Raw genomic sequence first — 13126 nt, 5'->3', positions numbered from 1 at the left:
ACATTCATCAAAGTTTCCACCTTAACCAGCTTCACCCTACCATCTTCGACCATATCTCTAACAAAATGATACTGAACATCAATATGTTTGGTCCGAGCATGAAATGTCGGGTTCTTAGCTAGGCTAATTGCACTCTGACTGTCACAGTAAACTGTCACTGTACCTTGTTTTATTCCAATATCCAAACATAGTCTCTTAAGCCAAATGGCCTCTTTACAAGCATGAGTAGCTGCCATATACTCTTCTTCAGTAGTGGATAAAGCAACCACAGCCTGTCGCTTACTCATCCAACTAATTGCACCACCAAACAAAGTAAACACATAAGCACTGGTGGATCTTCTGCTATCAATATCACCTGCCCAATCTGAATCCACATAACCATGGATATCAAGGGAAGTCATGTCTCCAACTGAATTACCATGATAACACAAAGAATACTCTGAAGTACCCTTCAAATATCTGAAGACTCTTTTGACTGCATCCCAATGAACTCTACCAGGATTAGACATATATCTAGAAAGTACTCCCACTGCTTGGGCAATGTCTGGTCTAGTACAGACTATAGCATACATCAAGCTTCCAACCGCACTCTGGTAAGGAACTCTGCTCATGTCTTCCATCTCCAATGGGGATGTAGGACAATCTGAAACAGATAGTTTCGTTCCAACTGTAAAAGGAACACTCAATGGTCTACAATTTTGCATGTTGAACCTCTGTAACACTGAATTCACATACTTACTCTGACCTAGCCATACCTTTCTGTTCACCCTATCTCTTCTAATTTCCATCCCAAGAATGTGCTTTGCTGCACCAAGATCTTTCATTTCAAATTTAGCAGCGAGCTGAGACTTCAGTTCTGAAATCATACCTTTCCCTTTACCAATGAATAACATATCATCAACATACAATGCAATGAATAAGAAATGATCACCATAAGATTTATAATAAACACAGTGATCTCATTTAGAACGTTCAAATCCCAAACTCAACACATATGTATCAAATTTCTGGTACCACATCCTAGGACTTTGTTTGAGGCTATACAAAGATTTCTTCAATTTACAGACCAAATTACTTTTGCCTTTCACCACATAGTGCTCCGGCTGTGTCATATAAATATCTTCCTCCAAATCACCATGAAGGAAAGCAGTTTTCACATCCATTTGCTCAACCTCTAAATCATAAGCAGTAGCAATAGAAAGAAAAAATCTAGTGGACGTCATTTTTGCAACAGGAGAAAATATCTCACCGTAATCAACACCCTCAACTTGAGAGTAGCCTTTTGCAACTAACCTTGCTTTATACTTTTCAATGCTTCCATCTGAACCAATCTTCTTCTTGAACACCCATTTACAACCAACAGGTTTTCGTCCTTCAGGCAATGGTACAAGATCCCATGTATCATTCTTTTTCAAAGCTGCCATTTCTTCCTCCATAGCAATCTTCCAGGATTTTGCATCATTCATACCTAATGCCTCTTCTACAGATTTCGGTTCATCCACACTAGTATTCAGAGCAAAAATACATCTCCAATCATCAGGTGAATACCTTTCAGGTGGTTGTCTATGTCTTGTAGACCTTTGAACAAGCTGAGTTGGAGGTTCTTCCTCCTCTTCTGAAGATTCAGAGCTAGACGAGCTCTCCTCAAATTCTTGCCTATCTAGGGGTCTCGATTCAACTCTTTCAGGTGTAGAAGGAAGTTGAATCACATCTTCCTTTTTAGTCTGTTCTGGCTGCAATGTAATAGAAGGAGACTTAATTTCTCTAAAAATAACACTTCTACTGTGAATTACCTTTTGTGCAACAGGGTCCCAAAGCTTGTATCCTTTCACACCATAACTATACCTGATGAAGATACATTTCATAGCCTTGTTCTCCAACTTTGTTCGCTTCTCCTTTGGCACATATGCATATGCCTCGCAACCAAAAACTCTAAGATGTCTCAATGAAGGCTTGTGACCTGACCATGCTTCCATAGGCGTTTTATCAACAAGAGCTGATATAGGAGACCTGTTAATCAGGTAGCAAGCAGTGGCAACAGCCTCTGCCCAAAACTTTTGTTCGAGACCAGCACCACTCAACATACTCCTAGCCTTCTCCATCAGTGTCCTGTTCATTCTTTCTGCAACTCCATTCTGCTGTGGAGAATACAGAGTTGTCTTCTGCCTGTTAATTCCACAGTCTTTACAGAATCTATCAAAATCATTAGAGCAAAACTCACCACCATTATCAGTTCTCAAACATTTTATTTTCTTTCAAGTCTGCAACTCAACCATTGCTTTAAATTCTTTAAAACGACTAAAAACTTCAGATTTACTCTTTAGAAAATAAACCCATGTCCTTCTACTAAAATCATCAATAAATGAAACATAATATGTGGATTTTCCAATCGAAGAGACATCTACTAGACCAAACACATCAGAATGGATAAGATCCAAAACACCACAAGTTTTATGAGAACTCGAGTAAAACTGAACGTGGTTTTGTTTTCCATAAATGCAATGCTCACAGAAATCAAAGTCAAGGTTACAGTCATTCAAACCTTCAACAAGGTTTTTATTTTTCAAGGTCCTTAGACCCTTTTCTCCAATGTGGCCAAGTCTCTGGTGCCATAACATAGTCTTCTCTGCAGGTAACTTTGCTTCAGACGAAAGAGCACCCTTAGGTACCCAAAAACCATTTCCATCTGTTGAAGGTGAAACCTTCAAATCTTCCAGTGAAGTATCCGCAGATTTACTTTTTACAGAAGTGCTATTACACTCAACAGTGTATGCTTCAAGCTTATACAAAGTGCCAAACCTGACACCTCTAGCAACTACCATAGCACCCTTAATCATCTTACATCCTGCTTCAGAAAAGACTACCTGCACACCCGCATCTATCAGTTTGCTCACAGATAACAGGTTTTGTTTTAATCCAGGGATATGCAGCACACCATTAATCCTTTTTATTCTACCATCAGAAAACCTGATTCTAACTTTACCTCGACCAACAATGTCTAGATGTGAATCATCACCCAAGTACACCTTACCTCTATTAAATCCTTCATATTCAGAAAACCAACCTCTATTGGAAGTCATATGAAAAGATGCACCTGAGTCAATTAGCCAGGCATCATTACCTGCATGAGTCGCCAAAGCCGCAATAAATGCATCGCCATCTTCCTTGTTGGACTCAGAATCAGAATCAAACTTTTTCTTTTTCTTCTTCTTCTTTTCTTCTTTGCAGTCCTTATGGATGTGACCCGGTTTACCGCAGTTCCAGCAAATGACTTTGGACTTTCCAGGAGATTTCGATCTCCCTTTGGATTTGGACTTGTCATGCTTCTCATTCTTCTTGCCTTTCTCCTTAGGTCTTCCATGAAAGGTTAGGGCTTCCTTTGAACTGATGGATACCTTCCTTCGCATCTCTTCACCGAGTAGGGCACCCACCACGTCTTCAGATTTCAAAACAACAGAAGTACTACCGATAGCCATAACAAGAGAATCCCACGAATCAGGCAAAGAACAAAGCAAGATCTGACATTTCTCCTCCTCGTCCATCTTAACACCGACGGATACTAATTGAGCCACCAACATATTGAATGCTTCCAGGTGGTCTACAATTCGTCCACCCTCTTCCATCTTCAAGGAATACAATTTCTTTCTTAAGAAAATTTGATTTAATAAAGATTTCACTTGATACATCTCACCAAGCTTAGTCCATAGCTTCTTTGCAGAGTTCTCTTCATGGACATTGATTAGAACAGAGTCTGCCAGGCACAGTCTGATTAGACCCTTGGCTTTTCGGTCCATAACATCATACTGAGCTGCCGCAGTAGGATCTGAGGGCCTTTGGACATTCGCATCAACAGCATCCCAAAGATCTCGATCTATTAGCAGATCTTCCATCTTCAGCTTCCACATCTCAAAATTACTTCCATTAAATTTCTCCACCTCTATTCTCCCTAACGAACTCGCCATCTGAATATTCCTGCAACAAGATCAAAAAGTGTCTTCTGCACAAGCTCCCACTCAATTCTGGATTAGTTCAAAAAACCCAACTGCCCACAATTGAAACCAAAGGTGATCAGGCTCTGATACCACTTGTAAGGAAGTTAAGTAGCGGAAACAACTTCCTACACTAACCTTGAGAGGAGGGTAATGCAAAACTTTTTCAGATCGTTACAACAGTTACAGAAAATAGAAATGGATATAATAGCATTCATACCACAACACAATGATTTACGTGGGGAAAACCCTTTCGGGAGAAAAACCCCACCCTCCAAAAGCAGCTCAATATTTTATTCAGAAATCAAAAATAGATTACAACATACTTGCAGAGCAAGCTCTTCGCAGGAGTACCACTAATCAGAGATTCAGAGGCAACTCAATAGCCATAAGACTCTTACACACAACCTCTATCTCACACACCTCATAAATAGGAGATACAATACAAGAAACCGTCAAACGGTATTACAAAACCATGGGCTAAAACCACCCAATAAGGTGTAGCCGACCTTATCTCCCTTCTATGACATGTTAAAGCACACATCAACACGTGTCGCTCCCTTTTACAGCTCATTTATGTATCCGATACAAATTATTTTTCCTATTTCAGGAGTACAAACTTCCGGAGGCCATAACTTGAGAACCGGGTGTCCGATTGACGAACCGTTTAAAGCGTCGGAAAGCTCGCGAAGTGCTCTATCACCTTGTAACAATCTTCACCAGTTATGGCCAATTTTAAGGGCGTTTTGGAGCCTCTAAAGTCACCAAAATTAAGTTTAAATATTTTATTGCACCCCTCCAAGACAAAAACATTAATATCTTCAAAACTAGCTGTGACCTTGCGACGCAACTTTACCAGAATGCTTATCTAGCCAACCAGAAGCTTCAGGGAGAGTTTCGCACCATTTTGTTCGCAAATGAAAACTTGCTATAAATAGTAACCTCGCATAAATGCAAGGTTGAGACACCATTTTTCCCAACAGATATCAAGTAATTTGGCTTCCATCATCATAGATCTTGCTGCATCCAAAATGGTTTTATTCTTTCTTTCAACTACTTCATTTTGCTAAGGAGTCCTAGGTGCAAATAGTTGTCCCCTAATTCCATTTGTCTCACAATAACTATTAAATTAATGAGAAGAGAACTGACTACCATGATTTGATCTTAGACATTTGATTTTCAATCCAGTTTTAGTTTCAACATTCGCTTTAAAGATCTTGAATTTTTCAAAAGATTTAGACTTCTCCCTTAGAAAAGTCACCCACATCATTCTAGAATAGTCATCAATAATTAGCATGAAATACCTATCACCTTGAAAGCTTCTAGTCCTTGTTGGACCACATAAGTAAGTGTGAATCAAATAAAGTACATCATTAGATTTTTCATGTATGCTCTTAAAATAACTTCTAACTTGCTTACCCAATTGACATTCCTTACAACCCGGATTATGAGGATTCATAATCTTAGGTATATCTCTAACTACCTTAGTTGAACTGATCTTAACAAGACAATCAAAATTAACATGACACAACCTCTTATGCCATAGCCAACTCTCATCAATATGAGCAATCAAGAATGTCTTATTACTAGTGTTCAAGTGAAAGATATTACTTCTTGTCTGAATATCAGTTACAATCTCCAAACTAGTCTTGTTAATGATTTTCCATTTTCTATCTTTAAAGTAAAGTTGAAAACCCTTATCAATCAATTGACCAACACTCAAAATATTATGCTTCAAACCTTCTACATAATAGACATTATCAATGTTATGATTTCCATCCAAAGAAATAATACCTCTTCCTTTGATCATACATGCCTTGTCATCTCCGAATCTGACTTGATCGCTATTTTATTCTTATAGGGACAAATTTTCCCTTTATCTCCATTCATATGATGTGAGCATCCACTATCAATTACCCATTCATCTTTGTCTTCAACTTTTATTGCCAAGGCTTTTTATTCATTCTTGATAGTTAGTTCCAACTCATCTTTCTTCAAATCATAGAACACCCATTCCTTTCCATTTCCAAATCCACTAGCAGAGTCTTATGTCAGTTCATCTCCAGAGTCATCAATTACTCCTTCCTCATCTGCTATGTAGCATTGTTTACTCTTAACTTGAATCTATATATTTTCGGGTTAGTCTTAAAAGATTTCTTAACTCTTTCCTCAAACCTTGCATTCCTTTCAAGACATCTAGATGCAAAATGACCAATCTTATTACATGAAAAACATTTAAGAGGTTCTTTTCCTTCATACTTACTTCCAATTCGTCCTTTAGGTACTCTTCTAGCAAATAAGGCTTCAAGTTGCTCAAGTTCTTCATCTTCTTTCCTCATGTCTTCCAATTATTTTGCATATAGGGCTTTCCAATCAGTTTTGCTGGTAGATTTTGATAATGATGCATGGAAAGCAGGTTCAGACATTGCAGCTCCAAAAGATCCAAATTCTTCAAGCTCAAAAGTAGATAATTTTCCAATCAAAATGTCTTTGTTAACTAAAGTTTTTTCCATTGTTCTTAACTCATTAATTGCAGTTTTCTTCATCTTGTAAGCTGGTGGAAGGGCTCTCAAGACTTTGGAAACTATTTCATCTTTACTTAGAAATCCTCCACAACATTGGATTCACATAAAAATCTCATTTACTCTTTCCATAAACACATCAATTCTTTCATTATCTTTCATTTTCAAGTTTTCATATCTCACTGGGTAACCATCAAGTTTAGCAGTTTTGACAGTAGGTTAAACTTTTGCAAAAGGGGACCAAAGCTCTGCTACCAATTGTTAGGATAATTAGTGAACAACTGAGGGGGGGGAGGTGAATCAGTTGTTAACATGTTATAACTTTTAATCCACAATACAACCTTCAACAAATCATGTACTATTAAAGCACATACAGATGCCGGTAGGAACAGATACTAGTAAAAAATACAACTTAACAATTAACCAAATAATCAATGCGAAGCAACCATAGCACATAACACCATGATTTGTACATCGAAAACCTGGAAAGCGAAAAACCACAGTGGAAAGCCTACCCATAGTCAAATGATACTTCTGCAGAAAGTATGTGTTACAATGAGGGGCCTGCACTTGTAGGAAGGCACACTACCTCGAGCGTACTACTCATTACAAAAGAGTCTCACTGACTACAAAGAGGCTACAACCATCTCAAGATAAATGGACAACAATCCAATAGAGTGAACTTCTAGAAATACCATCTACCATACCCGATTATAGTCCTGGTTAAGCTCAATGCCAGAGGACTAAATCCTCTTTTGAATCCAATTCGATCACCAATGATCAACCAACTCCTCTGCCTTAATGATATTACAATATTCACACATTACATTCCTTGACAATGACTTTTCCAATAGCCATGATATGCTACAAAGAGTTTCTACCTCTTATTTATACAAACCCTAAAGCATAAACCAATTACGTTGGCAACCTAAACATATTACAATAAGATCATTACATGATTCCATATTACAATGATATGCTATGTCGGCTTAAGACCAAAACAATAATAAAAAATCCTTAAATCATCTCAAGTCATCCCGATAACGTGTAGAGTACACGTTAGTATGATACCGGTCCATAACCTAGATAGGTACCAAACCTATTCTGGGTCCACCATGCCAAAGCAATATCTTCAAATAGTTGAAGCATGATCAAAGAACATCTTTAGCATCCTGAAATCCATGAAGAAGCTGCACTAACACCAAGTATGCATCCTTTCACGATTCCTCAATGAAAGCACTTCCGATAAAGCCTTAAACCAGTGCTGGTAAGGGTTTACTAGAGTGTATGATATCATCTAATTACCAAGCTAATACCAACTAACTAAAACATGTTCATGGAGAATATAACACATGAAATCAAACATACTTCACTGATCGAAACATGTCGGAAGTGTCCAACAAATAGTCTCTTCTGCCGGTAACACTAGATCTTCTACAGTTAACCAAAACTTGTCTATCGGTAACCAACCATAACACCTAGTGTTGACATCAATTACAAAACATAAATCCAATAGATAATAAATTCATCCATAATGCCAACAATCCATTCATCCTTTTAGAACCTAAATTAGATGTCTTTTATTTAGTTTATCATTATTTTATATTTTGGTTGATTACTTAGACATTTTGAAACCTGAAAAAGTTATGTCTACATGAGATGAATTTATTTTAGCTCAAATCTATATGTCTTTTCAACATGTAGTAATCTTTCAGCATTGTGAACATCTATTGATTGCACTTTTTTGTTTTTAAACACATTGAAATAAAGTTCCTCCATTGTGCATGTATTTTCAAGATCTTACACATTATGTTGTGCCATTTTTTGTACTTGCACTACACTATAAAAGTGTCATGGGGGTTTTATATGCATGTCATTATTTACAATCACAACACTATCCCTGTTTATGGATGTGTCTTATTTTTTGTACCCTTCTTTTAATTTTAACTACTATCTAATGTCAATTTTTATGATTTTTCTTATTATTCATACACTACATTATGACACTCAATTCTATTGGACCTACAATACCTATCCCTTGTCAATATTATGTGGGGTATCATATTGTTTGTTCTAATGCTTCTCTAGTTTCAATTTAGAGTGAATTTGTACTTAGTTTTTATTCTTATATACTAGGAATATTTAGCAACTAATTACCCATACATTTTGATGAGATGGAACAAATACTATATAAATACTCCAATGTTTCTATTTATTGAGGTGGTCCCATCCTCATTTGATTAGTTCTTTATGCTATTGGCACCTATATTTTTTACTTGAATTATTCTTTGTATTGTTGAATAGTGTCATTATAGTCACTCATATGGATTGATGCAATGGCTATATGTTTGAATATAAAATTATTGTCTTGTTTCTCCATTTGATCATTTCTTGAGTAGTGTCATTGGGATGATTGATGCAAAAAAAATTCATTGATTTTTATATTCAACTTGATTTGTCAGGAGAATTTTTCAATTTCAACACTATAGCAATCATTTTTACTAGTTGTTTATATTCTCTTAATTTTTCAATGGTGTTATTCATGTTCATCTTCATATTCGTACTCTTTCTACAAATTATTTTGGAGGCTTCTTAGCCCATATTTTTTTTCTTGTATCTAAGGGGATTTTTATTATATTTGTGATTCAAATTCATTTTAAAGTGGTCATCTTCATTCCTTATTTCCTTCAAATTTTTCATGCCTTTATCTCCTATAGAGAGGATTTTTCTTGTCAACTTCTCTCATTTTTTATAGCTAGGAGAGATTTTTTTATTTTTACATGAGTATCTCAAAATTTTTAATTTTGGAGGCCTATATTATACATTTAATGCATTCATCTTTAGGGGATTTCACTTCCCTCTAACTTCCACTTAAGGGGGTGTTACATTAGATAAATGTTTTCCTAGTTAGTTACTTTATCAATCAGGTCCCTTTTCGCACTAGCATGCTTAATACTACTAAATTCATGTGTTCTTTTGTCTCAAGTCAAAATATAAAAATACATATAATGATCTAAATTTACCATCACCTAAGATTTCATCTACGTTTTCTTAAGACTTTACCATGGGCAATTAATCATTATTTTATCAATTTAATAACAATCCATATTCAAGGACAAGGAAGGATGTGTTAGGTGATGGTTAGGGCAATCTATTTTTTACGAGTTTACCAATACCTTCTAAAAATAAATCAATTTCCTACCACTCTTCCAATATCATGGCTAATAGGGTTTTCTCCTTTCTCTACTTGCAGAAACTCTATGCTTGTTAGGTGCAGAGACAATATATTCGATGTCTCCAATTTTTAATGTGTCCAATTTTCCTTGGGTAGTTCAAAAAGATGGTGAGATTGTGCTCACTAGATCTACTTTGTAGGTGGACTCCTTTGTGGTGGTTTTTAAAGATTTGCCTGTGGAAGAAATCTTTGTGTTTCCCCCTTCTACAAGAACTTCCTATGGTGGGGGTCTTTGTTGAGGATATTGTTGAAGTTGAGGAACCCATTGATCCTTGGTTTGTTTCTTAGAGTGAGGAGTACAAATTTCTATTAGAGGCATGCCTTTAAGAGAACCTAGATCTTCTTAATGGGGATTAGGCTTGTGAAAAGGAGAAGAGTATCTATTTTTTGGATGAGGAAGAAGATCTTCCTTCTTCTTCATCTAGTTTAAATTTCTTTGCTTTTTAAGGGATGATGGTACTTGTGATATCTTTCATAATGTCAATTTGCTTCCGATGGATTTGTTAAAGAAATCCCATTTAAAGTCCTCCAAGAAATATAATAATTCTCAAGTGATGATATTGGATGGTAAATTCTTGGGGTTGAAAAAGGGGTTTCTCTTAAACTCTTTAGGTGACAGAGCTCTAAATACGTATTACATTTTTGTATATTTTCCTAAACCCACTCTCTACTCTAAGTGAAATGGCATAGGTTATAAGTTTTGTTCACCTTATAATGTCTTTATGGTTTTTGAGCATGTTGTCAGGAGTTGTGCTAAGAACGGATCTAGGGTTGTCATCTCTTCTCCTATGAATGGTGAATTGGATGCATCTTCTATTAATTATATCATCCTTATAATTAATAAATACAAGAACATGTGCCAAAGGAGAGAACACCACTTCAAATTGACCTTCTTTGGGTTAGCTCTAATTTCTACCAAGTGCTTGTGTATGTTTTTAGTTATGAAAGTTACATTATTGTATTCAGTGTTCATCACGGGGTCTTGGATGTTGATATCCATATACAAGATGGGAACTAGCATTTTTCCCTTTGAGTTATCACCAAACACATCAATGACTTGCTATAAACACCTTGGCATTTTTAAGATAGAAGGAAGCAATAAAGATGCATTCATTGAAATGCACAAGCATGCAGAGTGATCCAACCTTCTAACCCGATCTGGACCTACTTATACACACTTAAAAAAACTATCAACAAGTAGAAGAAAGGCAAGTGGAAGCATTATAGATGCATGCAGACGCATGCATAGACATGCAGTGCCATTGAAAATCAATGGTGCCTACAGCAAATGCAGACCATCAGACTCCCCCACATCATCAAATAATCTATATTGTTCCCACATTAACATTAAAGAAAACCAAACTTCTTTTGCATAGGGTTACAAAAGGTATCATCTATGAACTTCTTGATTAAATGGTATATTATTTTTTTATGGTAGGTGGATCTAAGGTGATTACTATTAACTTTTCAATAACTCATGTTAGTTTTGTCTAAATAAATGTATCTAATATATATATATATATATATATATATATAAAATTAATAAAATAAAATAATATATTAAATAAGAGATCAATAAAAATAATAAAAATATCATTATATTATATGAAATTTATAGAATATTTCATTCATAGAAATTGTATTTATAAATATTGTTGAACATTTCTTTGATTGTAGATGGATTTCCTCTTTCAATTATTGTAATAACAGAGTTTGTTTTACATGATACAATATATCAAGTCAATTTATATAGAAATAAATTATATTTATAATACTAATTATAATATAAATAAATACAAAATAAAGAATAAGAGTCCAACAAAATCAAACCAACACTACAAATAAATTAATAATAATAAAGACAGGTTTTACCTAGTAGGCACAATTTGCTGTGAAATAGTCAACACTAGCACTACGAATCTGTCCAAATGATCCAGTAATATTCAAAAGAGGGTGGACTCATTCCTTTCAAAATGACAAATATGAAATTTTTATTCATTGTGACTTGCCCAGAAATTTCGAGCAACTGCGGCTGTGTGACTGAATATTTAAGAGTTGCATCTGCTCATTAAAATTCGAATCAGGCGTGTGAAGTGCAAACCAAAACAATGGGCCGAGCTCCCTGCTGTGATAAAATTGGACTAAACAAAGGTCCATGGTCACCTCAGGAAAATCGAATACTCTCTGATTTTATTCGCATGAATGGCCATGGGAACTGGCGTGCAGTCCCTAAACAAGCAGGTTTCAATTCTACACACTAATTTAATTTTTACTCCGCATCTTTCTTTTTCTTTCTGCAGTCTAAAGCTGATAAGTATCTTCTCTGGTGATGGCAGGACTGTTAAGATGCGGTAAAAGCTGTCGTCTAAGGTGGCTTAATTACCTCAGACCAGAAATTAAACATGGGAATTTTACTTCTGAAGAGGAAGACACTATTATTAAGCTTCATCAGCTTCTGGGCAACAGGTTTGGTCATTGTTCATAATCTTTCTTTACTGATTTGTTTGTTGCACCATATCCTTGGCTGATGTTATTAGATTGTGTTATGTAAAATACAGGTGGTCGGCTATTGCTTCACGCCTGCCTGGAAGAACAGATAATGAGATAAAGAATGTGTGGAATACTCGCTTGAAGAAGCGGGTTTCAAGAATGGAACTCGATCCAGTAACAAATCATTCAAAGTCACCCAAGGCGGAGCACAATCTTATCTTGCTTGATTACTCCCACAGTAGTGAGAAAAGTCCATCAATGGAGGAGGGCAATTCAGGTCTCATTCAAGCAAAATATTTGGTTGATTCTCCCACCAGAATCTCTAATTCCTCCAACACATTGTATGATTCATATAATCTGTCAAGCGGAATCCTTTCATCTATAAATAGTATAGACAGTGAGTTTGTAAATGGAGATTCAAGTTTAAGTTTAGATTGGCTTGAATCCAGTTGTACAAATTCTTTAGATGAGCCACTAGATATTGAAGATGACACGTTTATTGTTGAAAACCAGGATTATGCAACGGAAAAAAGTACACATGAAGTAATGTGGAAGTATAGCTCAAACTGGGAAGCTCACTATTTCACTACTTTCCAGAAGATGATTTCTTGAGCTGCATGGATGATGTAGACAAAGATCCCCATTTACTCAATAATATAGAGTTGCAGAGTAATGGTGATGATTGCGATGGCTTTGGTTACTGGTTAAATATTTTGAAGCAAGCCGGGTCATCATCCACGTTATTGTAGATCTCTTTACGTTATTTATTTATTTTTGTTTCTTTAATAAATCTTTCCTATGAATCCCCATGAATGGAGAACTGTTCATTTTCGTTTTCGTAAATGTGTGATTGACCAATTCAATCTACACCCAAATCCAACGTAATTAAA

The 13126-nt window shown here is 35.8% G+C and overlaps 1 protein-coding gene across 1 annotated transcript; it reads left to right on the top strand.

Annotated features, from left to right (window-relative positions):
* Nucleotides 1-11854: 11854 nt before the first annotated feature.
* On the top strand, nucleotides 11855-12848 carry LOC131859765 (transcription factor MYB13-like). The gene is made up of 3 exons (XM_059213803.1): nucleotides 11855-11987; nucleotides 12083-12212; nucleotides 12305-12848. The coding sequence occupies exons 1-3, from the start codon at nucleotides 11855-11857 to the stop codon at nucleotides 12846-12848; spliced, it is 807 nt and encodes a 268-aa protein (XP_059069786.1).
* Nucleotides 12849-13126: the final 278 nt, after the last annotated feature.

The sequence above is a fragment of the Cryptomeria japonica genome, chromosome 2 (assembly GCF_030272615.1).
Source record: "Cryptomeria japonica chromosome 2, Sugi_1.0, whole genome shotgun sequence".
In the NCBI taxonomy this organism is placed as follows: Eukaryota; Viridiplantae; Streptophyta; class Pinopsida; order Cupressales; family Cupressaceae; genus Cryptomeria; species Cryptomeria japonica.
Note: the sequence above shows the minus strand (reverse complement) of the source record. Positions and strands in the feature narration are given on the sequence as shown.

Bases quoted from the DNA above. Each gene is read 5' to 3' on its own strand.
- LOC131859765 (XM_059213803.1), top strand. From the start codon at position 11,855: ATGGGCCGAGCTCCCTGCTGTGATAAAATTGGACTAAACAAAGGTCCA. The intron at 11,988-12,082 runs GTTTCAATTCTA...TGGTGATGGCAG, and splicing joins TGCAGTCCCTAAACAAGCAG to GACTGTTAAGATGCGGTAAA. The intron at 12,213-12,304 runs GTTTGGTCATTG...TGTAAAATACAG, and splicing joins CATCAGCTTCTGGGCAACAG to GTGGTCGGCTATTGCTTCAC.